The sequence below is a fragment of the Haliotis cracherodii genome, unplaced genomic scaffold (genome assembly GCF_022045235.1).
Source record: "Haliotis cracherodii isolate W230 unplaced genomic scaffold, xgHalCrac1.p SCAF_11, whole genome shotgun sequence".
Taxonomy (NCBI): Eukaryota; Metazoa; Mollusca; class Gastropoda; order Lepetellida; family Haliotidae; genus Haliotis; species Haliotis cracherodii.
The window spans coordinates 22,519,977-22,547,913 of NW_027266266.1; the positions used below are offsets into that span (position 1 = coordinate 22,519,977).

The 27,937-nt window shown below is 37.1% G+C and overlaps 2 protein-coding genes across 6 annotated transcripts in view; both read left to right on the forward strand.

The window, feature by feature from the left end:
• Positions 1 to 27,937, forward strand: part of LOC139456335 (platelet binding protein GspB-like) — a 174,786-nt gene that overhangs the window by 51,049 nt on the left and 95,800 nt on the right. For 4 of the 5 annotated variants that reach the window (XM_071237978.1, XM_071237980.1, XM_071237977.1 and 1 more), the window contains one exon: positions 25,594 to 25,712. The gene's annotated coding sequence lies outside the window, so the exon portion shown is untranslated. Of the gene's footprint in view, positions 1 to 8,772; positions 8,850 to 25,593; positions 25,713 to 27,937 lie in introns of those variants that run through there. The other variant, XM_071237981.1, reaches the window with a different exon arrangement.
• On the forward strand, positions 936 to 27,913 carry LOC139454945 (histone-lysine N-methyltransferase SETMAR-like). Its single transcript, XM_071236542.1, has 3 exons — positions 936 to 973; positions 25,594 to 25,712; positions 26,979 to 27,913. Exons 1-3 carry the CDS (start codon positions 936 to 938, stop codon positions 27,911 to 27,913), a joined length of 1,092 nt encoding a protein of 363 aa, XP_071092643.1.

A 27,937-nucleotide genomic window follows, 5' to 3' on the forward strand; every position in this document is an offset into this window, starting at 1 on the left:
TCCCCTGAAAAAGTCCAAATAGGGAATTTCAGTTTCCCCTTCCCCCCCCCCCAAATCTTAAATGGTTGCTCCCTTGGTCGAGCTACTAAATGTTCACATGTTTGCACAAATCCAGATAGGTTTGTATTTCCTTCTTTGACACATCATGTGAAACACATTGTTTGTGTCCCATATGTTGTGATACAGATGAATCATTCTGCTAGTATCACTCCAGTCAACTTCATGCTCATGGAAAAACAAGTAATATTTCCAATTTCTGCTATTTTTATTGTATATAAATGAAAAATGTCAGAGCCAGAGGATGATCAGTCTGGATTGTCCCCAGAAACAGATTCCATTGTGCTAAAGGCAAAGTAGCTTTGAGAATGATATGAATATATCACTGAAGATCATTGATGACAGCAGGACTTTGAGAAAAGTGCATGCATGTCCTGTCCTACAGGTTACACCAGCCACTCACACAATTTCATGAAAAAGTAAGTGTTTGTCTGTTGCCTGACACCAATTTATTATTGACAAAACACCTTCACAATAGTTTTTTATATTAAGTTAAAAAAAAAAAAAGGACAAAGATATGTTTATGGTATGTAGCGGCCATAACATTTCCCAGTCCCGTGATGGGATTCGAACCACAGACCTTCTGAGCAGAGGTTGGATGCCTTGTCCACATGACAGAAGAGGTTAACCCCTTCAGCAAGCTGACAAGGTAAGGATGTCATGTGTGGGATGACTCCACACCCTGCTACATACTCTCCCGTCAACAGAAAGCACATCCCGGGGCGCATAATAGGGTACTGAGGCTTATTTTGCTCAAATTTAATATGTTCGTGCTCAGCCCCACGTTGGGCGCCAATGTAGAGGCCATAAAATTTCCGAGTCCCATGATGGGATTCAAACCACGGACCTTCTGAGCAGAGGCCGGACACCTTGTCAACATGACCAAAGAGGTTAACCCCGTCAGCAAGCTGACAAGGTAAGGATGTCATCTGTGGTATGACTCCACGCCCTGCTTCAGGTAGATTTAAATGAAGTGGCAGTATGTGCTGCAAGCTGATTGGTTGAAAATGGTTGAGTCATAGTGTGGTCCTTTGATTGTATGAATGCCTTTTTTGTAAGGTATCATCTCCCAAATTTGATAAATAATGCACGTTGACATGGCAACATGAATGTGACATCAATTATGTATTGCATTTGATAAATATTTATCGGAATAACTTCAAGTTAGAAAATGGTCATTATTGTAGTGGGTGGACGGAGTTTACTTCTCCCTGTTTAGTACATATACTAGCCAGACTTGACCTTCATTGCCTGTAATAAAACCAAACAGTTCAGCAGGAAATGATGTTACTATGATAAACTTGTTTTGTGAACTATGCAGAACCATCATAGAGAATAATTTATCACAAAGTTCCATTACAAATCCATTTCATGATACATAACCAATACATGAAAAAATATATTAGAATGTGAACACTACAACACCATCAGTGTTATACTCAGTTATAAAGAGCATACATCCTCAACTATCTGGTCTATCAAATATGCCACAGAATTCAGCCTGATGAAACAATAATTAATATTTTTGTCCTATATGTCATTTGTCCTTCTGCCACAAAATTCAGCATGGAGCAGCGAAAAGCACTCAGTATTGATATGATCTATGTCAGTTGATGAGCATATGCATCACCATTTGGCCTATCAAATAAGCCACAAAATTCAGTATGGAGCAACAAGAATCAATATTTTTGTTGTATATGTCTATGAAATATGTCCCCAAATACAGAATTTGTATGTCTGAATATTGTTATGTCCATTCAGATGCCCATTTGGGACTCCATGAAACAGATTATTGAGTTGACTCTGCTGGATGGTCTTTGCTCTCTGTAATGTTTATGATTAATGGCCCAAAGATGAATATGGTTAATGCCCAGTGTGACACATGTAATTATTTATTTTATTATTGGGCATTGTTACTAATCTTAAACTAACCTTACATTAGAATATATGGTTATTATGAACGTGGATATATATCGTTCTATCGGTCATAAGAAACTATTTTAAAAGCCCCAACTGCATTTCTGTATATTGTCATATAAAATGTACATGAATAATCAATTCTGTATAAAAATTCTACAGTTATAGCTGACTGATTTTTCACTTCCAAGACATCTATAGATCAATAGTTTCTTATGTGAATAACAAACTACAAGCAGTAAAACTCAATCAGTGTCAGTCACCATCAGTTGTGAATCAAACAACCAACTTGCAATTGTCTAATTCTCTCTTCAGTCCACTCACAGATTAGGGAACCTCAGTTAGTGTCAAGTACAATCAGAAGTAAAAAATATTGTGAATAAATAGTTGAGGAATCCAACATAACAGATAAGGTTTCCGAGTAACAAACTATGAATGTAATTAATAAATATCATCACTCTTTTATCGGTTATCACAGCCACGTTTTACTGCACAAGAGGTGTCAACTTTTGTTCAGAATTTGAGTATATAATTATACAGTGTGTCGTCTACACCCAGGGTTTACCCTGGCTCAGAAAACCTTCGTATTTTATGCAGTCTAAGTAGAAAATACCCAACATTATTTTCCCATTGCATCAGTTGTGAAGCAGATCATTCAGTCGGTCAAAATCAATAATTTAATTGCACTTAAAAGTCTAAATATTAAAATCTGAAACGGACATATCCCTTAACAATAAACTACACACATACAACCAATATCAACCTTATTTAAAGCTGGAAAATCCATCATCAAAAACAGAACAACCTTCCTGGCAAGCCATCAGTGAATTAAGCTTCAATAATTGCTTGCTGGGGTGCTTGTATTTGCTACATCACTTGGAACTACCACATCAAGCCAATCAAAAAGTCCAAAAATATGCAGCTTAAAGCTTCCACAAAAAACGCAAGTGTCGCTTCCTGTTTTCCGTCACACAATGGTATTACCTTTACAAAATCTAGTTCTGATGTTATTTAGATTCAAATGAACAATGAATTAAAGTGCGAGACAGCAGGCTGATCACTTTGTTGATGTTTGCAAGTCAATTGAATTTGTTACTGTTTAAGGTTATTCTTTGTGGTTAAAAAAAACAAAATGTATAATTTATTGTGTACAGTACTGACTGTAGCGAGTCACATGTGAATAGTCACAATATTATACAGCAGTTGTTTTCTTAGTTTATGTCAATTAGCAAATAAAATGATGTAGGACACTACAATTTACTTCAACGACTGTAGATTGTAGACACCTACGTGAAATATGATTTAAAAGCAGGATTAGTTGAAGAAGATAATGTTTTAGATTACGAAAATAATTTATTGCGAGTTAGTGAGTGAGTTGGGTTTTATGATTTTTTTAACAGTGTTCCAGTTATATCCATGTTGTGATGCTGGTCTCAGATGTTTACCACTTTGGTGAAACCCACGATCATGGGTATGGTGCTGACAAACTTAGAAACATAACTAAACCAGCATCTGAACCCACAATCATCTGTAATATATTACGAAATCAGACACTCCGGCAACCCATGCTTGCCATCAAAAGCGACTATGCTTGTCGTAAGAGGCGACTAACGGAATCGGATGGTCAGGCTCGCTGATTTGGTTGCTGCAGGTCATTGTATCTCAATTGCATAGATCGATGCTCATGATGTCAGTTACTGGATTGTCTTGTCCAGACTCGATTGTTTACAGACCCCTGTCATATAGCTGGAATATGCTTAGTGCGAAGACCCTGTGACTCCAGGTAGCACAGTTCTGAAAGGCCTGGGCAAACCCTGTACAGCTGTTGTGAAGACATGGACCATATGGCAGTGTCAGTCAGCGTCACATGATTAGATTTTTATGGTTATCCAGAATCAATATTTTGTGCAGCTGTTGCACAGTGAATCCTTTTTAAATGTCATTGTCAGTTTATATTAAAATACAAATTATTATCAAGTCCTTTGCAGCGTACATGAATATTACTTCTTATCTTCATGCCTGTGGTTTTTGCTATGTCCACATAGATAGTTTCCATCATTTTGGATTGCCCTTTGACAAGTGGTTCAGAGTGCAGGGTTCTCTGTGTTCTGATCTCTTTCTGACATCCTGCCATCAGAGCCCAGTCTGAACTCTGGACATGGTCTGATTGTCAGAAGAGCTGACGAAAGATCAGGTGATCGAATGAGTTGGTTTTACATCGCTTTAAACAGCGTGATGACAGTGTGTCAGCGAAGTGTTTTCGTGGGAGGAACATCATTTTGGTGCAGCAGGTCTCAGACATTGAACTTTTGTACAAACTTGTTCTGAAGGGATTTCATATAGACAGAATAATTTTGATGAAAACATTAGCCGCATGCACTTTGAACTGTCAATATAGTAAATTAAATTACAGTGCCATTAGCAGACAGTGTAGTAGCAAAGATTATATCCTACCTAAATATTATCCACGGGAAATTTTTACTCTAGAGTTTAGTATTGGATAGGATTAAACACACTGGTAGGGGTTCAAATTCACTAGGGAGAATCATCCCCAGGATAAAAAAATAGAGGAGGCTAATATTCACTCGTAGATAGTCAGTCTGAATTTATTGCTCAAAATATGACAGGAATTAAATTCTGTAAAAGACGGTGCCTCATCCAACACAAGGATCACATTATTCATTACTAATGAAACCATTACTAATATACTTTGTGATATATGCTGTTGTGTGTGTGTCACTGACATATATTGACATCGCATCGAGTTGTGACCTATATAGCACCGGTTATTGATCAGATTTTTAAAATAATTTATACATTACATATTCATATATTTTGTTTGAAACTAGGATTTACATTTTGTTATTATGATAAGAACAAAATGCATTTAATTAGGAAATGATTAACATTAACTGTGACAATTGTAAATGACACGTCTCAATTTGAATTGAGTGAGTGAGTGAGTATGGTTTTATGCTGCTTTTAGCAATATTCTAGCAATATCATGGCAGGGGACACCAGAAATGGGCTTCACACATTGTACCCATGTTGGGAATCGAACCCGGGTCTTTGGCGTGATGAGCGAACGCTTTAGCCACTAGGCTACCAGTTTGAATGGAAGTAACAGGACTACCTCATTCTGAAGGGAAGGTCATTGCTGATGATGTTCATGCCATCCGGACATATGCAACCCATAAGAAGAACAAGTCTGCTGCCTCAGAGGTTACTATAATTGTGAGTCTAGGTTAGATTAGTTTCCCAGTGATATATACTTGTCGTACGAGGAGGCTTAATGAATAGGGTGGTCAGTCTTGGTAACTTGGTTGATTGTGTGTCAATATATAAATGAATGAATGTTGTTCATATTATCAATCACTGGCTCATCTGGCCCAAACTTCATTATTTACTGGCTGCCCTCATGTTGCTGGAAACTTTCTGAGTGCATCATTAAACAACAAACAAATCAAAACTAAATCACTGCATGAAACTGCCTGTTACAATGCGACCTGATTGACATAAAACAGTTGGTTCTCCTATGCACCCTCAGTGGATTTCATCCAATTAGCTCTGATGATCTGAAATATAATTCCACCAAAGAAGACTTATTTGCTTTTGCAATGAAAGCATTTGCCCTTTACACCAGATTAGCTAGACATATTCTAAAATGATAAGGCAGTTGGTGTATCAATGGGAATATTCAGGTGCCTTACATCTGATGGCTTGCATGTCCTCACCTAAAATGCCATCAAACAAAATGACACCTGATTGGTTAGACATTCTAGACTGAAACCTACCCACCAGACACAACTGGTTACACAGTTTAAATATCAGTAGCTGACGACTGATTGGCAGAATATGTTCTGAACTAAAACCAAATCAACAAGACGTAATTGGTTGGGCCGTTGGAATAGCAGTTTCCGATTCCTGCTAACATGTTCTGAACTAAAATGTCATCTGCCAAGACATGATTGCTCAAGCACTTTGATTATCTGTTCTGGACACCTGATTGGCTGAACATGTTCTGAACTGAACACTGATTGGTTTGGCAATAGAAGCATATGTGTCTGTCACCTAGGTGGCTACAATTCTTACACCTGACTGGATAGCATTTTCTGAAGTGAAATGTAACCCAACAAGACACAATGAGATAGGCAACAGAACCAACAGGAGGCAGTTGGTTTGCAGGTAGCATTGTGCCCTACACTTGAATAACAAACTATGTTCTGAAGTACATGTCACTCAAGAAGACAATTGGGGACACGGGTCACCCCATTGTCTATGGTGCCACAAATCATTGCGCAGAGTGGCATCCTTTGGGCACACCAGAACCCCATGATTTTGGGTTTGAGTTGTGGTTCACCTCGATTATGTTTCTAGGTTTGTCAGCACTCTACCCATGCTCATGGGTTTAACTAAAGAAGTAAATCTCTGAGACCTGCATCACTTTGGGCTTTCTTCAAACATTAAACTGACATTCAGTGACATAATGGAATACTGTCCAAAGCGGCAGTTAACCCAACTTTTGAAAAATAACACCATTAGTGCAATGTATTTTTTATTGGCAGGTTTGAAGTCACATGTCATCCAACACCACAAATTTTACTGGACAGTAACTGCCTTGTACCTTATAAACCAACCATGTTATTGTCTTATTTCTAACAGGACAAGTTTCAGTAGGCACTAGAAGCTACTTCACCTTTCCATTGACCTCATTTTGGCACAATACCGTTCAACTCTTAATAAAAATGCATGGCTGGTGCAAGGGTCAAATGGGAGAACATTTTGGAAATAATTTCAAAGATCTTTTCTATGATTTTCATGGCTGTTTTGCCTTTTTCCATTGAAATCTGTTTTGACGGTTAGTCCAGACAGGTTATTCTCTGGCATTGACGTTGTATGTCATTAAAAATCAAAATGATCTTCAGGAACATATTGATTCTTACTTGTCATAAGGATTTTAGAGGCAAATTTAAGTAATAAATTAATCAGAATAAATGGAATGATGTGTTTACCTTCTCAAATACATTCACATACCTTGAACACACAATGCCATTTAGAAAGTGGTCAGGTGTAACAAATGTTATATTTGGGATAAAACTTTCTTTGTAAAGTACAGATTCTCGTACTATTGGGTTTGAGTCCCATCCCGGTCAGAGTGAAGCACCTAATCGCCAGCACACAAAAGTCAGCAATCTAACCACTCAGCCACCAAGGCTTCCACAAAAATGAAAGTCTGACAACAGGTTGTCTAGATCTCATACTTTGTACCAAAACAGTACAAGAATCTGTACAATACTAAGAAAGTGTTATCCCACATTTGTTACATTCACATACCTTCTTTTTGGAGTGAATGATTGCATTCCATTTGTAATAAACTGTATATAACGGTTTGTTCTATATCTACATGACAGTAGATGTTTTTCTGTTAAAATTGATTCCTGTGATGCTCCCTTGCTATAAACAATATGATATATAGGTCTTTGTCGACAGCATTGACATAAAATATGTAGTAATGAAGTATTTTTGAAATCACACACATACATTTATGATTGGAGAAAAGGTTAACAGTCTTTCATGTAGATCTATACATAGAAACTTTGTTGTACCCATCTTCTTTAACTTCAAAGCCTCAGTAGGATGTTGTGTGGTCCTATACCAGCATCCTGCTTGACTTAAACTATGGGCATGTATTTTTGATGATTCCAAGGACACCCACATTAATACTGTTACTTTTTCATATCTTTGTGCATATGAAATATGAAATATGTATAGGAAATATTTCTGATAAATCTTATCTTCTCAAATCCTTCCTCTCAGTGAAAGGTTATACTTAATACTTTGGGCCCGACCATTTGGACTGCTGGTTTTCCTGATGAAATGTGTTGCAAATAAGAAATTCCTGTACACCAAAGGCGGCCATAGTGAAAAATACCTTTCCATAATCATAAGAAATCTCAGCGAAAAGCAGAGCCCATTCAATGATTCCAACTATGTCATAAGCATGTGTTTCTGAAAACATCAATATCTAAGAGATATTCATATACATATATTTTTACAAAATATGAAGATAGGTTCCAAAACAGAGTGAGTGAGTGAGTGAGTTGGGTTTAACGCCGCTTTTAACAGTATTCCAGTTATATCACGGCGTGTCAGCTTAATGTGGGAGGAAAGCCCGAAGTGATGCAGGTCTCAGACGTTTACCACTTCGGTGAAACCCACGAGCACGGGTATGGTCCTGACAAACCTAGAAACATGGCGCCTTAGACGACTGGGCCACCTGTGCCCCCGTTCCAAAACAGAATTGAAGAGACTTTTGGAAGAACCTACATTGAGTACATTCACTTTTATTTTCGAATGAATTTTTGGTTTAGCATTACTTTCACAGAAGCATTGATGAATGTAAATTTAGCGCTATATTATTACATGAATCTGGTGGTTGGTATTGTAATATTAGTTGAAAAATTTGATACTAACTGGAACAAAAGACATTTTCTGCTTAGTCACTTGAGTCTGGTTGTGCTGTTTCTCACGGCCAGGTTCTTGACTTCATGGGATCAGTTGACCTGTAACACAAAAGTGTTTGAAAGCATTACACCTCAAACTGCATAAGGTAATCAGCAAAAGAAACTCCACACAGTGGATATTCTTGTTGAGGTAGTGTGTATCCCAGCACTACATTTGTGAAGGTACAAATGTGATCAACATGACGAGACACAAGCATGAATACACTTAGGCAAAGCTTTCAAGGCTGTTATCATTGTTGTCAATATGAAAGATCCCTTTCATTTGGTTGCTTATGGAAAAGCCAGATGTTTCTTCTGGCGAAGGAAACTATGAGACTTTCAGTCGTAATAATGGATACCTTAAAACACCAGGTAAATATTCTTCATGATCAAATGCTTTTTGTCTGGTGAAATGAATACTTCATACTGAAATTACTAGTGAAGTTATTGGCAAAATGTGAATAATCTCTTTGTCCCATAATGCCATTCTGAAAATAATCTAAGTTCAAGATTTATGTTTGCATGCAACACTACCTTTTGAAAGCATGTATGAGTACAAATCAAGTGTGAAAAACCCCATTTAGTACATTGTGTGTCTAGTTCCTGTTGGTCTTCATTTATATCTTGGTTTATCTCCTCAGTACACTATCAATTAGAGAATATTATGAAGAGGCATGTCTAGTTTTTGCATGTCAATTTAACAAATTAATTGATGTATATATGCAGTTACTATAGTAGTGACAATAAAACCACAAGAGCATACACTAAACTACAGTCATAATGAACTCAAGGGGACCACTAATTCCAGCTTGTTATAACCGTAGTTCCTTATAAGTATTTCGATGGTGCTAAATATTATTAAATAAACAGGAAAAAGCCAGGACCAAAACCAGTTTGTTATAACTCTCAGTTTTTTATTAGCGTGTCTCTTAAGGACTTTTCTAATTCTTTCTGATCTGTTTGTTGAGCACTTGTTTAATATTGTTTTTTCCTGAGAGTAAAGCATGGATTGTCCTGCTCTATTCAAGTGTTGTTTTAATCTGGTCTACACTGAGAAGTTTCAAATTACCTTTGTTCAAGTATCTATTGGAGTAGACGTCGACATAACAGGGAGTAATCCGCACATACGCCAGCCAGCTTATTCTGTTATATTAACAGGCAACTCCAACGTCCCTTGTCAACTACAACAACACTAATCTCTCTTACAAACCCTGATACAAATATATCAAATACAGCCCATGCAAGTCTAAAATGTTTGGAACCTGCAAAAGTAGCTTTGATATTTGGTCTATTATCTTAATAGGGTGTCTCAAAACTTTCCAGATGCAGTTAAGACTATTGTTACCCACTTGCTGTAATTTCATGTTGCTGATCTTTCCAGATTTACAGTATTCATTTGGTCTTGTCTTCTCATTAGATACATGCTGTTCCTTTGTTTCTGGGGGCAGTCGGGTAGCCTAGTGGTTAAAGTGTTTGCTCGTCAAGACCCGGGTTCGATTCCCAACATGGGTACAATATGTGAAGCCCATTTCTGGTGTTCCCAGCCATGATATTGCTGGAATATTGCTAAAAGCGTTGTAAAACTATACTCACTCACTCACTCACTCACTCACTCCTTTGTTTCTGAAATATTTAATTGGTGAATACATGACACTTTTTCATGGATAGCAACTTCTTTTATTCTTTGGACGACGTTTCAGAGCTACTTCTTGCTCCTTCATCAGGTGAATGCCCAGTGCATGGAGTATTATCATTAATATGTATATAAATCAAGATGTTTACAATGACAAAGCCAATGATATAGGATCAATGTACAAAGATAACAATAAGTACACTGAAGGTGTAGTGGTGACAAGGATCTGGTTATTGTGACACAAGCAATAACGTAATCACGATGTCCATTGTGGTAGATAATGTGATTACAGCACCGATACCCTTGTCCCAGTTAATGGCTGGCTTCTTTCTTTTGATTTTGATGCCTTCTTGAAGTTTCCTCTTTTTCCAATGATATGATGTTGGTATGGAGTATCTTGGTTTGTGGTCTGGAAATATGGTTGTCAGGATTTTGTTCCAGGATGAGATGTTCCAAAAGGGAAGATTTCATGTCAGATTTTTCAACAGATGTCTTGTGTTCATTTATTCTGGTGGCTTTGGGGCATGGAGTCTCTCCAGTGTATTTGTGTCCACAGTTGCATGATATCTCATACACACAACCTCTTTTGACTTGTACCATTATTTCCCATGTTTTTCCAGGTGAACAATTGACTTACCGTTGCATGTGTTTGTGATGTGGCACAGGTGAGGCAGGTTACACTCACCTGTTCTGTAACACCTGGTATTATCACTATTTGATGTAATTTTACATGATCATGATATTGTTGAAATCATACAATGGAATCATTTTCACTATGGGGGACTTTTAGTTTTAGTTTTGAACACTCTTTTGGATTCTTGACTCAACATTCATAACATAAGCTGCACAAGTGTAACAGTTGGAGTTTGATGGGTTCCTTGAACTTCAATGAAGAGTATTCATACTGTTAAGACTAGTTATTACCACAGTAAGTGTTGCATATTATACACACATGTTGCATATATATGTTTGTGTCAGATATATATATCGTACTGCTACACACTCATTCACATTAAAGCAGCTTTTGAATACAAAACGAGACAATATTCTTAACTCATTATAGGAGATTATGAAACTATTACAAGCACAATGAACATCACTGGTAGGAAATGAATATGTTTGTATGATTGAATCCGGTTTTAACCCGTTACACAAAATTTCATTACAATTATATTTAATATTAAGCCTGTTTATAAGCCTCAGCGTATCATTAGTTTCAGCTAAATTGTGTTACACGCATCAGTTAACTGAATATTTATTTGTGGACACGAAATATCATGCAGTTGCAAGATTTGAGAATATGTTGTCATCATGTATCAATGCCTTCTGCTGTTTGGATTCTGCTTTATTATAGACATCATTCTGCTGTAACCTACTGTGACAGATGCAGTCATTAATCTGTAATGGATGACCATCAGGAACCTTGAAGTGCACTATTTCCTGAAAAGTAATATCATTTAGAAGCTGATGTATTTGGAACTTTTGACTTTTAACGAGGACTAGTGGCCTTGGAGATTGACCAACAGCTATATGTGTTCTCACCAATAGCAACTTCTGATTTTTCAGCTGTTTTACTGTGTACTGGTAATTATGTACAAAAAGTCTCATAGTTTGACAGTTTGATTGCATTATATTTCATCCAGCCGGCAAACATGCAATTATTAAGTATCAAAAGTTCATGAAAATGTTAATGAAACATGACATTTCAGGGTATATTCTAATGTAAATTATGATCCCACTATCTGTTAATACTCCAAGGGGATTCCAAACCGAAATCAGACCCTTGCATCCTTTACTTTTTGAAACTGTTTAAACACTCATTCACTCACTCCACTCAAGGCAGGATGTGTCTCCCCTTGCAAAGTGAGTGAGTGAGTGGTTTGGGTTTAACATCATTGTTTAACAACAGTTATGCCATGGCATGTTAGCTTAATGTGGGATAAAAGCCAGCAATGGAAGTTTTAGACATTTTCCAAGTCACAAACATGGACAACCCACAATCATAGGATCCTGGCTTGCCTAAGGGACATTGCCTTGCACAATGAATTGTGGCACCTTAGACAACTAGGCCACCTTTGTGGACCACTTTCATCTGAAGAGGAGAAGTTTGGCACTGTGGTCTTAAATCAGCATTCTGCTACTTTCAAAATAAGGATATATTATTACACCACAGTCCTAAATCATGTTGGCTGGCATTCACTGTATTTCCCAAATGAGTCATAATTCAAATGAAGTAGCAACATGTTAGAACAAAACACTAATGTCTATCAAGTAGGGGTAAGATGTGTGGATGAACAACTTCTTTATTGCAATTAGGAGCGACATTTCGGTGTAGATTCTACCACCGTTATCAAGCAAGTGTTAGAACCAACACCGAAATGTTGCTCTTCATCCATATGTCTTATCCTTACTTAGTACTCCACTAAGTTGAATTATGTCATTGGAAGTATTTCCTGGGCCCACTTGCACAAAGCAATCTTAGCACTACAACTATTGTAAGCCTATGTTAAAGTATGGGAGTTACGATCATCTTAGTGCTCAGGTCACTTTATGCAAGTGGGACTGGTTGTCAGGTAAGGCATATCACATGTTTACTTTCATCATCATCCTGACTTCTAAGTTGCTAAGTTTTCATGTATTCTCCAGTAATTAATAGTATTCATCATTTGAATCAAATGGCAACATGTGTAATGAAAAAACAGCAAATTGTCAGTTGGAATTAGCATTGTGTTCCTATCCTATTCTTTACCATAACTTACAAACCGTTCAAAGTTTTTCAATGAGACTTGGCATATGCATTGCTCATTAGCTGAGTTAGTGCCTTTTTTCTATTAAATAAATGTTCACAAATTTTACTTTTAATGTTTCCATGGAAACAATTTCAATGTTATCAGTCTCAAACAACCCTTGGCTTCATTTCCAGGCGATGACTCTCAAACCAATGAATGTTTGCATGAAACTAAACAGGTGCAATGACCACATGCTCAACCATGCCTCTACCCTTTCTGGCACTCAGCATTAAGGGGCTAAAAAACAAGGACTGGGCAGCTCGGAGTCAGTATACTATGTCTGAGTGGGGCATTCATGTTAAACAGCTTCATGGTGTCTCAGTGAGCTAGCGCTATGAAATCGACATTAGTCCAGACAAGTACAAGCAGACACACACGCACACATACACCATAAGCTAGCTCTCAGGTCAGAACATGAAACATTTATCACCTGGTTTTGTTTCTGTCAATAATTAATGATAGAACTCCACAGCCATGGCCAAGGACTAACTCAAGAATTGAAAAATGATCTCAAGTCCTTTGTTGGTGGAGTCCTGTATGTGTTACTCATGTATGCAGACTCCCACAGTTACTGAGGCTTGAGTGAGTGAGTGAGTGAGTGAGTGAGTGAGTGAGTGAGTGAGTATGGTTTTACGCCGCTTTTAGCAATATTCCAGCAATATCACGGCGGGGGACACCAGAAATGGGCTTCACACATTGTACCCATGTCGGGAATCGAACCCGGGTCTTTGGCATGACGAGCGAACGCTTTAACCACTAGGCTACCCGACCGCCCTGAGGCTTGAACAGCATGGTAAACTGAAGCATTAATATGACATGTTCTTATATTTGGACCCATAAACCCATGGGACACTGCATTAATGGATGTTTTCTCTTTGTAAGTAAAACTTATGTATCTTTAACAGCTTTGTCAGGACCAGTGTTTCCATTACTGAAATCATCTATCCTTCACATAATTTGAACTCATAAAGAATGAGTGAGAAAGCAATTATGCATCATTAACTGATACTCAGAGAAAGATGGTTGGCCATCTATCCATCAGCAATGGTTTACTTTGGAGTCGACCCATGAAGATCTGGGGTATGTGAAAGTATATGTAACAACATCTTCTGAATTCAATAGATATAAAATAATCAAGTCTCCATACAAAATACAAAATCTACCCCCACAACCCCCACACCCCCACTCCCCCACCCACATCACCTGTGAAGATCCGGGGTATTGTAGCTCTTCAGCAACCCATGCTTGCCGTAAGAGGTGACTAACGGGATTGGGTGTTCATCCTCGCTGACTTGATTGATGCATGTCATCGATCCCAATTGCGTGGATCGATGCTCATGATATCAATCACTGGATTGTCTGGTCCCGACTTGATTATTTACAGACCGCTGTCATATAGCTGGAATATTGCTGAGTGAGGCGTTAAACAACAAACAAACAAACTTCGGAGTCAAAGACTCACTGACACTGATCGAAGTCTTGGATGGTGTGGAAAAGCTGTAACACTCTCTGCAATATTCCAGCTATATGACAGCTGCCTGGAGAGCTGTAAGACATTGACATACAGATAATTTTTTGTTTGGTGTTCAACACTATACTCAGTAAGATTTAAGTATGAGCAACATCCCATGCTTTAGGTTGTATGATGTGAGTGTCTGTGTTTGTGTGTGTAATGTTGTTATCAGTATACATGTAGTCTGGGATATGTGATTATAATGAATCGTACGACATCCACTTGACCTTCACAAGATGTTGAGTTCATGACATGCAGTGACTTTCTATTATCATGAAGAGAGATAGTAACTCGGAGATAACCTCTAAATCAAAATTCAGTTCTCTGACTCTAACCTCCTTCAAACTGATTAGTGCCATGACTTGTGTAGGGTTGCCCCTTTAGCATTGACAGAATCCACTGGGTACGAATGATAATAATAAAAATGACAAAACCCATTCCATATTCACAAGAAATGTCCGCTAAAAGCAGAGTCTGTTGTACGATTGTGACTATATCATGATCAGGTGTTTGTGAATCGCTATCATATAGCGATGATACAGGGATGCCATTGTACAAAACAAAAACAACCTTTGTGCTTAGAATGGTGTAAGTCTATGTTAAGGTATGGCAGTAATGATCACTAAAGCGCTAAGATCGCTTTGTACAACAGCACCCAGGTGTTAGCAAAAGGTTGAGCATATCCTGCCCCAGGTATGGTGTGCCCATCACAAAAACATGCAAAGGCATGTCAATTGTTCACCTGAAAAAGCACAAGAACATATGGTAGGGAAGTCAAAACAGGGAACTGCATTGGACATGATGCATGTTACTGATGCTTCAAATTTAGAATGTCATCCACATGTCTACCCTAAAACCTTTTAGAAGCTTTACTAAGGCCTTGAATGTTGTAACCTTGATCGAACAACTTCTGAGAAAGCTCTCTTTGACACTCTTCAAGATCGTCATGCAAAGATCAAATGAACCCTGGCATATAGAGAAGGTTGTTTCATATATTTAATATGTAATTTGAGGTTTAATTTGAAGATTTAGTTTTGAAATTTTGCACTTTATGAGGTACACCGTTGTTACTGTTCTCTTGATAATACACATTAGCACAATCATTCCTTGCATGGATTGTCTTACATTGATATAGATACTTACAGCAGTCAAATATATGGTATTAAAATCTATAGGTTGTTTCAAGAAAATGATGCTGTTATTGACACGTTTTCAGTATAACTCACTTATATGAAATAAAAGTCACAATTATTACAAAGATAATCAGGACTTGCTTCTTTAATGTCTCCAAGCTACTGCAACTTTAATTTATAATTGCCAAAAAATTGCACACCTTATATTGTGTTACCACAAAAACCAAACGGGTTGTGAAATACATAATAATCCCCCCTGAAATCTTCTACAAATGAAATGCATTTAAATGAATATGTAGGTTTTTCAGTGATGGTGAAACATTGATCAATTTTGCCGTTTTGATGTTTACAAATTTTCAGGTATTGTCTTTGAGTGTGAATATTGCAAAATTATTGTTGACTCATGTCATTTTATAATCGGTATATTGATGGAATGACCGTTTAGCACTCTTGAATGGGACCTGTATTATTGTAAGAGACAATGTATACTGCTCCACTTTTGATAGGGATAATCAGAGTATAACTTCAAGGGGGGCATGGGTGGCCCAGTCGTCTAAGGCGCCGCAATTCGCTGTGCAGAGTTGCGTACCTTGGGCACTCCAGAAACTATGATTGTGGGTTCAAATCCCGGTTCACCCCGATTATGTTTCTAGGTTTGTCAGCACCATACCCGTGCTCGTGGGTTTCACCGAAGTGGTAAACGTCTGAGACCAGCATCACTTCGGTCTTTCAACCCACATTAAGCTGATACGCCGTGATATAACTGGAATAGTGTTAAAAGAATTAAAACCCAACTCACTCACTCACCCACTTAACTTGAAGAGTAGTGTGTTTAGGTAACATCCTTAAAACAGTTTTTTTAATCTGAAAGGAAGTACCAAACACTAATGTTCTAAGAGCACACCAGCCCTGTACAGCAAACCTTTTATGTATTTTGTCCTTATTATTTACACGCAGCCAGGATATAACTGGAATATTAACTGCAGTGTTAAACGATCATTCACTGACTCACTCGACAGTGGTATATTTTTGTGGGATTTGGTTTCTAAAACTTATATTTGCAGTGCCTCAGACTGTGCTTCTGTCGTAGTGACTGGTTTACGACTACCATTGTCTGTAGTGCATTTGACACCAAAGGCTAATTACCCTGTAGCCATGTCTCCATAACTTAATTGTCATTACGTTTTAGGTGCTAATCCCCGTTGTTAATCCTCACCAACATTTCATTGTATATTGACTGTCGGCCAACCTGGGCTGCTATATCAGTTCCCATTAATTCCTGTTATTTATAGTATGACATTTATTGCCTTAATTGTTCATCCCCTGAGCTGTGTCGGTTCATCACCCCCAGAAGTCCCATGTCCGGAGCAACGGCATTGTCTTTCCATTGTTGTTCATTACTATATATGTGCTACGATTACACTGTTACTACGATGTTAGTCAAGCTTGATATCCTGAGTGCTAGTGTAGGGACAACATCGAGCAGGATGTGCCACTCGTAGGAAGCGTTCTGAGGTTAAGCTGGAGCTGAGCTGGGTGATCAGGCTCGCTGTCTTGGTTGATGCATGTCATCGTATCCCAAATGTGTAAATCGATGCTCATGGTGTCAATCACTGGATTGTTTCAACCAGACATGATTGTTTACAGACCACCGTCATTTAGGCTGAATATCCCTGAGTGTGATAACAAACAAACAATCAATCAAACAACAAACAATCAATGCAAAGTTAAAAGTTGAACCCATCCCCCAGATATACTATTCTATAAGACAAAAGTTATGTCTGGACTGGAAGATGGATTTGCGTTACCTTAGGCTAGCATCTATCTAATATCTATAACTGAAACTACTGATTTTTTGTATATGCATTTTCCTGATTCCTAATATGTATTACTTGCTATTCTAAATTATATTAAATTTTGTATAAATGCTACACAATGATAACTTAAAAAAGTGCTTGCTGTGGATCTAATTATTACATGAAAACTTATCATAAATGTTATGTCATGATATATGCATCAGCTATCAAGGACATTCCTTCTGATGTAACTCAGAAGGAAGTTAATGAACATGTGTACACTCACATGTTTCCTGTTATTCTCATCTGTCATGTGAGCCAGCTGCTTATCTTCGGATACATGTGGTGATCCTGCGTCCGCTAATTGTGCTTGTGCTCAACATTTCATTGGGATATTCTGAATGTCTGGATAACTCTAACTGGATGTTTGCAGATGTTGGCATAGGAATATTATGAGATTTGGTTCTGATGCATAATAAACAAAGCTAAACATGGGAGCATGTGGCATGCAAAGATTTGGAATATTTCTGGAATATTGGAATTTGTATTGCATAGTTTAAGCAGCAAGTGTTGTGTTGAGATGCTCAATGGGAATAAATTAATCTTTGTTCCATGCAGCCTGCACTTCTCCTAAAATGAACAAATCTGTCCTAAATTCATTTAAATGTGTGAGTGTGAACAATACTACTCAATTCCTGATAGGAATACTGTGCTAGCACACACCCTTACAAATGTTGGGAGACAATAATGGATATAAATGTTTACTTTTGTGTATCATGAAATGAAGCTTAAGCGTCAGGTCCATTCCACATCATCTTATTCGTACAACAATGTCTCCAAACAACCAGTCGGATGTATCCAACACCTGAATACTCAGAATATCCCTGTCACATGTTGAGTGGTATTGTTCAAGGATAAATTAACTGTTTGTGTCATTTATCATTAGAAATGACTAAAATGGGAAACTCATAATTAACAGAAACGTTAACCGAAATGTGAAAAAATAACAAAGTGGCTTTATATTACCCTTTTGATTCTCTGATTTTGTATTTATGGCAAAGAATTGGTATCACTATGGCGTATCAAGTAAATGTTTTTTTTGTTTTTTTTGACATTTTTTATTCCTTTCGAGGAGTTGTACATCAGGTTCAGTGGTTACACAGTAGGTTTCGTCAATTGTAGTGACAATACGTTACATAGATGTACATTTCTTGTGATATAAATATAGCATGCATAATTGAAACGCGCGCGCGTGCACACACACACACACACACACACACACACACACGATATGCCTCAAGTAGAGCATGAAAAGTTGTATCGATAGTCAGATATAACTAAAACAATTATGGTAGTATTGCTATTTGAGGCATAGCTGATCTATAGCCTTATTGTACAGAGCATGACTATTATATTAATTTGTGTAGGATTTTTCCCCATTTTCGTTCAAATTGTAATAGACCATTGTTTTTGGTGGCAATGAATTTTTCAATCATCGCTGTCTCTTTTAGTATTTTTCTAAAATTATCAAAAATTGGTTTCTCACCCTTAATACTTGATATATATATATATCTTTTACAGGATATTATAATATGATTAAGTAAAAGTTTATTTTTGTCAAATCCAAAAATAACTTAGTATTTGGTAAGTTAGATCCTAGTATTTGTGTCAAGGTTTAAAAAGGTTTCCAGTTTGCTCCAAAAGTGTTTAACATATTCACATTCCCAATATACATGCATAAGGTTTTCGTCATTTAAGTCACAAAAGGAGCAAATATCATTATCAACTAGTTTCATTCTTAATAATTCCTTTTTGGTGTAAATTATTCTGTGGATAAACTTAAACTGAAAGTCAATCAATTTAGTATCTTTAGTACATTTTCTGAAATTTGAATAAACTTCTTTCCATTGAATATCATTATCAAAAAGAGATTGCCATTTTCCATTTACTAAGGGTGGTTTTGTTATTGTAATTAGTCTATCATAAAAGTACCTAGATCCTTGAACGGGTATAAATATATCCCTCAATTGTGGACTAAAATTTAAGTCATATATTGGTATTTTAATATAATGGTTGACAGTGTCTCTCCATTCTTTAGGTATACTAAGTTTAACCTTATTATAATCTAATATTGTACCCTGTATATCATAACGAACTTTTAATATTTCAAATGGCAAAAATCCATTCTCATTACATAAGTCCTTAATTGTCACTATACCCTTTTTAAACCAATTTGTAATTATGTAGTTTTCATTTTTAAATTGGTGATTTAGCCATAGGGGCTGAGATAGAATTTCGGAGATCCTTTCTGAATTTGTTGTAAATTTTCTGCCGTAATTTCCCCAAACATTTAAAACATCTCTCCAAAAAGGGTTTTTCACACATAAATATTTATCAGCATTGACTCCTAAATTTATCATATCAGTGAAAGAAAAAACTGAGGGATTATCACATGTACTCTTTTTTAAATACTTTCTTAAAGTAGATAATTTTAGTGATTCTATAAATATTTTAATGTCCACCATTCTAAGCCCACCATCAGCATAATCTTTTTTCAGATTTTGCCTTTTAATTTTATCTGGTTTATTATTCCATAAAAAACTAAACAAAATTTTATTTAAATTTGTAATAAAATCTTCTGGGGGGTTTGGCAGTGCCATAAAAATATGGACAAGAGTTGAGAGAGCCAATGACTTGATAACAGTAATTTTACCTATAAGAGTCAAGTTTCTTCTTCTCCAATTTGCCAATAACCTATTTATTGTTTCAAGTCTTTTTCGGGTATTGATAACCCATAGATCTTGCAAATGGGGGTTGAGAATAATTCCCAACACTTCAAAATTGCCTACATGCCAGTCTAACTTTAAGTCTTCACAAATATTTGTTGAGCTCCCTGCTTTCGACCCGATCCATATGGCTTTTGTTTTATCAATATTTATTTTAAGTCCAGACATTTTAAAGAAACAATCAAGTATATTTATTGCTGCATACAGGCTGTCAGCCTCTCCGTTTAAGAATAATTGTGTGTCGTCTGCATACTGACCTAATTTGTACTCTTTCTCATTCAATACAATTCCTATAATGTTTTTATTGTCTCTTATCATACAGCCCAAGATTTCCACAGCAAAAAGAAAAAGATATGGTGATATTGGGTCTCCTTGTCTGCAACCTCTTTCATTAATAAAGAAAGAAGACATATGACCGTTTTGTATTACACAAGAGGATGCATTATTAGTTAGTAGGTGTATCCGTTTTATCATATAAGGCCCAAAACCATACTTTTCTAATGCCCTGGAAATAAACTGTCTTGATATTGTGTCAAACGCTTTCTCAAAATCAATCAGCAGCAACATTCCTGGTCTATTTAGTCTTTTACATTCAAACATAATGTCATACAAAAGTCTTGTGTTTTCGCTAATACATCTTCCAGGAATAAAGCCAGTTTGATTATCATGAATTAGGTGATCTAAAGTTGTTTTCATTCTATTTGCAATACATGTACTAATTATTTTATAAAGTGCATTCAGCAATGATATTGGACGCCAGTTTTTTAGAAATCTTCTGTCTTTGTTTCCCTTGGGTATACACGTAATGACTCCCCTTTTCATTGTATATGTCATTTCCTTATTTTCAAAAGTTTCGTTTATGTATCTAAAAACCCATATTTTTAAGTCTTTCCAAAAAAACTTAAAGAGTTCTATTGGAAAGCCATCTACTCCTGGGCTTTTGTTATTTTTCATTTGTTTTACTGCCTTTGATATTTCATCTAAAGTGATTTTTTCTTCTAAATTAACCCTTAAGTCTTCATTTAGACTAGGTGTTTTTACATTTTTGAGTGTCTCAGCATTTTCTATTGGTAATGAGTAAAGCTTCTCATAAAATTTTCTTTGTTCATTTATTATTAAGTCCCCGTCAGTAATTTCTTCCCCTTTATTATCAATCAAAGTGTTTATGAGTTTACTTGTATAATTTCTAGATTCCAAAGTACAAAAGTAGCTTGTTGGTTTTTCACCTTCATCATACCATTTTATCCTATTTCTAATATGTATTCCTCTTGTTACTTCTTCATTAATTTTTTCTAATTCTATTTTATATTTGGATAGTTCAGCCAATTTATTTTCACTAATCTGTTGAAAGTTATTCCTAATGTCTTCCTCTACTTCTTCTATTTTATCTTCCAGTTCCTTAGTCTGGTTTTGCCTGTTTTTTTTAACATATGTTGCAAATGATATGGTTTTACCTCTAATTTTCATTAATAAAGTTTCCAGAAATAACAGTCACCAATGGTTAATTCTAAGTTTTTATCCTCATCACCAATCTTACCTCCTGGCTCTTTACAAGAATATTCTGTTATAGTTTCTTCCATAATTTCCTTCACCATTTTAACATAATCTACATTACACAATAATGAGGTATTAAGCTTCCAATAACCTCGTCCTTTTTCCTGACTTAAACTGTTTGAGAATTCGAGAGTTATTACTGAATGGTCAGATTTATAGCCTGGTAAATCAAGTAAATGGTTGTTTGAGTTGTTACAGTTTGACTTGGCTGATTTTGTATGATCAGATTGCTGTGGATTGTAATGCTTGAACAATGATTTGTCAGGTGAATGAATGTTTTTGTATGTCTGTACTGAAACATAATTGTCACATGATACAACATCCACCACTTGTCTACTCTTTTAAATCATGTATACATTCTAATGAATAATGAAATCGATTTGTCAGACACTGCTGACCTCCATTATCATTTCTGTGTTATAGATATATGATATTTCTATAAATAAACTCAGTACTAAATTACTTATTCATACTATACCATCACTAAAAGACCAATAGGTCCATATTTGGAGATAAACTTATACCATTGTTTAAGCTCTTACAGTTCAGACTGTAAAGGTTATTTTTCTCAAAGATTTTCAATATATTTGTTTTACATACAAAAAAGAGCAAATAAAACTAAACTAACAATATATTAAAAGAAGTTATTGTTGAGAAAATTAAAGTTCTAAATATTTCAATCAGTAACTGTATAAATATTGATACTGACAGGTAGTTGTGAATAGTTAAACATAATAATGAATTATGTGAATAAAACATAACTAATAAACAATGCAAATTCACTATGTACGTTTTTTAAGATACTAATTCAAGGCTAGCATGCTCATTACTTTTCATAATATCACATACTGTAAATCATGAAATTAGTGCATCACCAAATTCATGCGAGTGTCGAACCCTTTCCTAAAATACATCATGAAATTATGTGAGTAGCCATGCCTTTGAACTATAAAAACTAATCAGTAAAGTGATAACGATAACACAAACATGTAGACTTGGACTTCCATGATATAGTAAATGAGTGAGTTGGGTTTAACGCCGCTTTTAACAGTATTCCAGTTATATCACAACGTGTCAGCATAATGTGGGAGGAGGGGCGGTCGGGTAGCCTAGTGGTTAAAGCGTTCGCTCGTCACGCCGAAGACCCGGGTTCGATTCCCGACATGGGTACAATGTGTGAAGCCCATTTCTGGTGTCCCCCGCCGTGATATTGCTGGAATATTGCTAAAAGCGGCGTAAAACCAAACTCACTCACTCACTCACTAATGTGGGAGGAAAACCCGAAGTGATGCAGGTCTCAGACTTTTACCACTTCGGTGAAACCCATTAGCATGGGTATGGTCCTGACAAACCTAGAAACATAATCAGGGTCAACCGGGATTCGAACCGACAATTATAGGTTTCTGGAGTGCCCAAGGTACGCAACTCTGCACAGCAAATTGTGGCGCCTTAGACGACTAAGCCACTGCTCCCCTCCATGATATAGTATGAGGTGATAGCACTTAAACTGAATAATAATTTTTGCTTCAACTTAACTTCAACTGCTTGACATGTGATCTAACTTCCATGAAATCAAAAGTAGGAAATTCTAAATAACGCCTGTTTAATTGAGATAGGTTGGGTCACTGACAAAGATTGTAGAGATTCCAAGTATTGTTACTTGAGTCAATAGCTTAATGCTTTAAACATGAAGAAGCCGTGTTACGTAGTCACCATCACTGCTGTTGCTGCACTACTTCAGTGAGTAGTGTTTTGATTACAATTATTAGATTATTTGACAAGGTTACCCAGAACAAAGATGTCGTCATTGCTTGATCAACTTATTTAAACAAACTGACTACACTTGACATGAAACTTGGTTATACCCCCATCACACCAAACTAGTTCTCAATACGTTTGTGAAAATGTTGTCGAACGGGCTCCAACTGTGTATGAACGTAGTGGACGTAGTAGCAACTATTGACAGTCTTTTTACGAACTTCATGGACAGGCTTGGATGGGGAGGGTGCTCTAGAACCTTGAGTCTGCTCAAAACTTTCCTGTTCATCCCGTTCTGCAATTAGTCAGATTGACAAAGTACTTAAAACGAGAAAGACATATTACGAACGGAATTGCGGTACTTCGAACGAAAGTGCCGTATTTCAAACCTACTAGGGACGTGTGACAACGTGGTGTATTCCGACATAAATTTCAGAACGTGTGCACACGGATCGGGTCGACTTCTCTTTGGAGGCATGATGTGTACAGGGTTAAGGGTTAGTTAGAACTGGCTTGGATGTATTGTGAACGAGGTAGAACGAGGTTGAACTGGTTACTTTAAGAACAGGTTGAGAACGCTACGGATGTGCTCGAACTGCTTCGAAAGGTTGTCGGGATGAGGTGAACGGGCACTTTTACACGATCTGAACTGGATAAAAATTGATTGCAGACTGGCTAAGAACGAGATAAGAACGAGATAGACATATTGAGGACTGCTTATGAATGAACTATCATCGTGTTTTATGCCAAACTATGCGTTCTACCGTGATCACAGCCCGTTTTAGTATTCTGTTTAAAACGAGGTAGAACGGGATAGAACTACTTTGGTGTGATGGTAGCATTAGAAGCACTCTCTACTGGTAATATAGGATAAGTTAAAACACATGCATGTCATGATGATGAAACTGACTACACTCCTGTGGACACATATGTTGCTCATAGACTCTTGAGAGGTGTGACTAGAACTCGTACATAGTATTACTTGCCTCAGACCATCCGCTACCCCTTTTTCCACAGTGGTAAACTCCAGAGGGCGGACCTCATACATAGTCATGCAGGGTTAATTGTCAGGTCAGGACTTAACTTACACTGGCTTACCAGTAGTGCTCAGTTACATTGTTTATTGTGAGCTTTGTTACATATATATGCCATTGTTTCTGCCCATGTGCAGAGAACCTGACATGACAATAAGCTCTGATTTGTCCCGATAAAAATGCGTCACTGTATTAATTCAAGCCTTAATTTCATGATTTACAGTAAGCTATTAAGATGAAAATGTTTAAAGCTGAGGATCAATAACTTCTGTATTAATTCCAAACAAAGGAATTTATTCAAACCTGTTGCCTACAACATATCTTTACGTGAATGTATCACAAATCCAAATATTGCTCGGACGTTTGGGAAATCTGTTGACTCATTGAATTTATCCCGAAATTATAAACCCAAACTCGACAACACAGCCCACATTTGTTTGAAAGGTTAAAATTTATTTTCAGACATAAATTGGAATGAACACTTTTTAAGTTGTGTGTATGTCAAATGATATGATATTCAAACCTTTATGGCTGTTGCCCTGTGAGGGTATGGAGGTTTGGTTGCCAGAATAATTCACTTGTTCACTTGTAATATAGGAGGGTACCATTCACAAAACAGTTATAGCAGATTTTCCGCGAATAAATTCCTTCTGGCTCATTTTCCTCTGTATGTGAGTGAGTGAGTGAGTGAGTGAGTTGGGTTTAACACTGTTTGAACAGTACTCCAGTTATATCACGGCGTGTCAGCCTAATGTGGGAGGAAAGCCCGGGAACCGGGATTCGAACCCACAATCATAGGTGTCTGGCGTGCCCAAGGGACCCTCAAGGGACCAGACTGGAGGAGAAACTTACAAGCCAGTATACATGTGGGCACACTTTGTGTAATTTAAATATCCATATTTACACAGTGTGCACATTTGAAACACTGTTTCATAGCTTATCAACATTGCAATGATTAATTCCGTGTAGCCGTCATCCAGTCCACCAGCCACATCATTTCTTAGCTGTTGTCATCTTGGCATATTGGCCTAGAAAGTGCCTCCAACAGGACTGACTGGTTTTGTTATCATGTGGAATTTATTGATAAGCTGTGCTATGTCTATTTCTGTTTGTGTTACAGATACAAAGAATTATACATCTTCAAAGCAACCTGCATTAGCAGCAGAGCAGAACAGTCATCATGGGAACAGAAGTACATTGAGCATACACTGTTGAACTCTGAAAAAGATACTGTAAAAGGTAAATATTTATCAATGAGTCGTTTACTTTTCCAATGCAGAATAAATTAGTCATTCATTTCTAACATAGAAAACAGTTTATCGCAAATTATTCTTATCATACGATTTGATGCTATACTTATAAACTCTTCTCATTTGAGGAACATTGCAATATTGAATATTTCTGATAAGCTTAAATTAAGCTTGTTCTTATGGTAATATACACAAAAATCTGCCCGTTTATTATAATGTAACAAATGGTTCATTGTTTTACTCGCAGGGAGTGGATATTAACCCTGGCAATGTTAATTTTACAAAAACTATGATTTAGAAATCTTGAAATCAGTACATTTGAACCTACATCATTCCCAAAGGTTTAAACTAATGTGAAACTATAAATGCCACATATATACTAATCTTCTACTACTCATTACACCAAGCTGTTGTTTATCACTACTTGCTTTGTTAACAGTAGTTAGTTATCATCATGTATTGTGTTGTATACTGCCTTCAGGAACATAACTTGTACTGGGGAGGTGTTGACATCAACCTTCTTGCCTTGTTTATCATTCCAGTTTCATTGAATAAAACTATGTTTAAATAATACTGGAAGTAACTTTAAGATTCCAAGATGAAGCACTAATTTCATGCACAGAAACAGAATGTCCAAAGTACCGTATTCGACGTGATAACCGCCCAGGGTGCTCTCAAAATTAGAAATAGGGGGCTCTTATTAGAATATAATTTTGGAGAAAGGGTTGAAAGATCGTACAATTCGTGGTTTATGCTGACAGCCTGATATGATACAAAAGAAAAGTCTGTGTGTATTATACACGACAGATATATTTTTCCAGAATTTAATTGCCCATAATTAAGGGTACATATAACACACGAGTGCGTATCATAAACGAATATAAATAATAAATGTCTTGTGTACATTGATCAATCGAAAGTGTGCTAGTTGGGATTGTTCACTAGCCAATACGAGGGCCATTCAATATATAACCAGCCTAAGCTATTTATCAGATCTTAACGGTTGCATGCTTGTCACGTGCTGTGCACCAATGTATGTCACGTGCATTGAGGAAATTGTATTTGAAGTCACACACGTGATCTATAAAGATGGCAAGGGTAGATTCTGCCATATTTTTGTTAAAGGTTTAATACAGGGCTGTTATGAGGTACTTCTACTTAAAAGGGAAACCGGGAAAGAAGATACATGATGAATTGTCAGATGTTTATGGTGACAGTGCACCTTCGTATGCACAGGTCAAATTCTGGGTTGCAGAATTTAAAAGGGGTCGGGTGAACCTGGAAGATGAGCCACGCCCTGGCAGGCCTGTAGAGGTGACCAATGACCAAACCAGTGAAGCTGTGAGACAACTGGTTGTCAAAGACAGGCAAATGAAGGTGTCAGAAATGGCCAAGGCCTTAGACATTTCAGAGGGAAGTGTCCATACCATTTTGCATGATCGTCTGGGTATGAAGAAGCTGTCTGCCCGATGGGTCCCGAAATGTCTGAGTGATGATCAGAAGGCTGTACGTGCGTCAATATGTCAGACACTTTTGACGGAATGCAGTCGGGATGCAGACAACTTTATGGAGATAATTGTTACTAGTAATGAAACCTGGGTACACCACCATGACCCAGAAACCAAAGAACAGAGTAAGCAGTGGACTGGCTTTGCTTCATCCCGTCCCAAAAAGTATAAGACTCAACCATCGGCTTGCAAAGTCGTGGCAACCATCTTTTGGGATACCAAAGGGGTCTTGCTCATTGACTACTTGCCATGTGGCCAGACTATTACTGGAGAGTACTACTCTGATCTCCTGGACCGTTTGCGGACTGCTATTCTTGCCAAACGTCGTGGAAAGATCACAAAAGGTGTGCTGCTCCAACATGAGAATGCCAGAGTGCACACCTGTCGACTTGCGGTTGCCGCAGTGAAGCGGAACGGGTTCAAAGTATTGCCTCATCCACCTTACTCACCAGACCTGGCACCAAGCGACTACTTTCTCTTCCCAAACTTGAAGAAAGAACTGCATGGACGTCATTTCCGGTCCGATGATGAACTCACGACAGCATTGGAGGGGTGGTTACACGAACAACCCCATGGTTTCTATCACAACGGGCTTTTAGCTCTCACACATTGCTGGACAAAGTGCATAGACCTCAATGGTGGTTATGTGGAAAAAGAAGAAGTGAGGAGCAGTAGCAAATAGGTTAGGCTGGTTATATATTGAATG

Bases quoted from the DNA above. Each gene is read 5' to 3' on its own strand.
- LOC139454945 (XM_071236542.1), top strand. From the start codon at position 936: ATGACCAAAGAGGTTAACCCCGTCAGCAAGCTGACAAG. The intron at 974-25,593 runs GTAAGGATGTCA...TTTGTGTTACAG, and splicing joins CCCGTCAGCAAGCTGACAAG to ATACAAAGAATTATACATCT. The intron at 25,713-26,978 runs GTAAATATTTAT...TCTGGGTTGCAG, and splicing joins TGAAAAAGATACTGTAAAAG to AATTTAAAAGGGGTCGGGTG.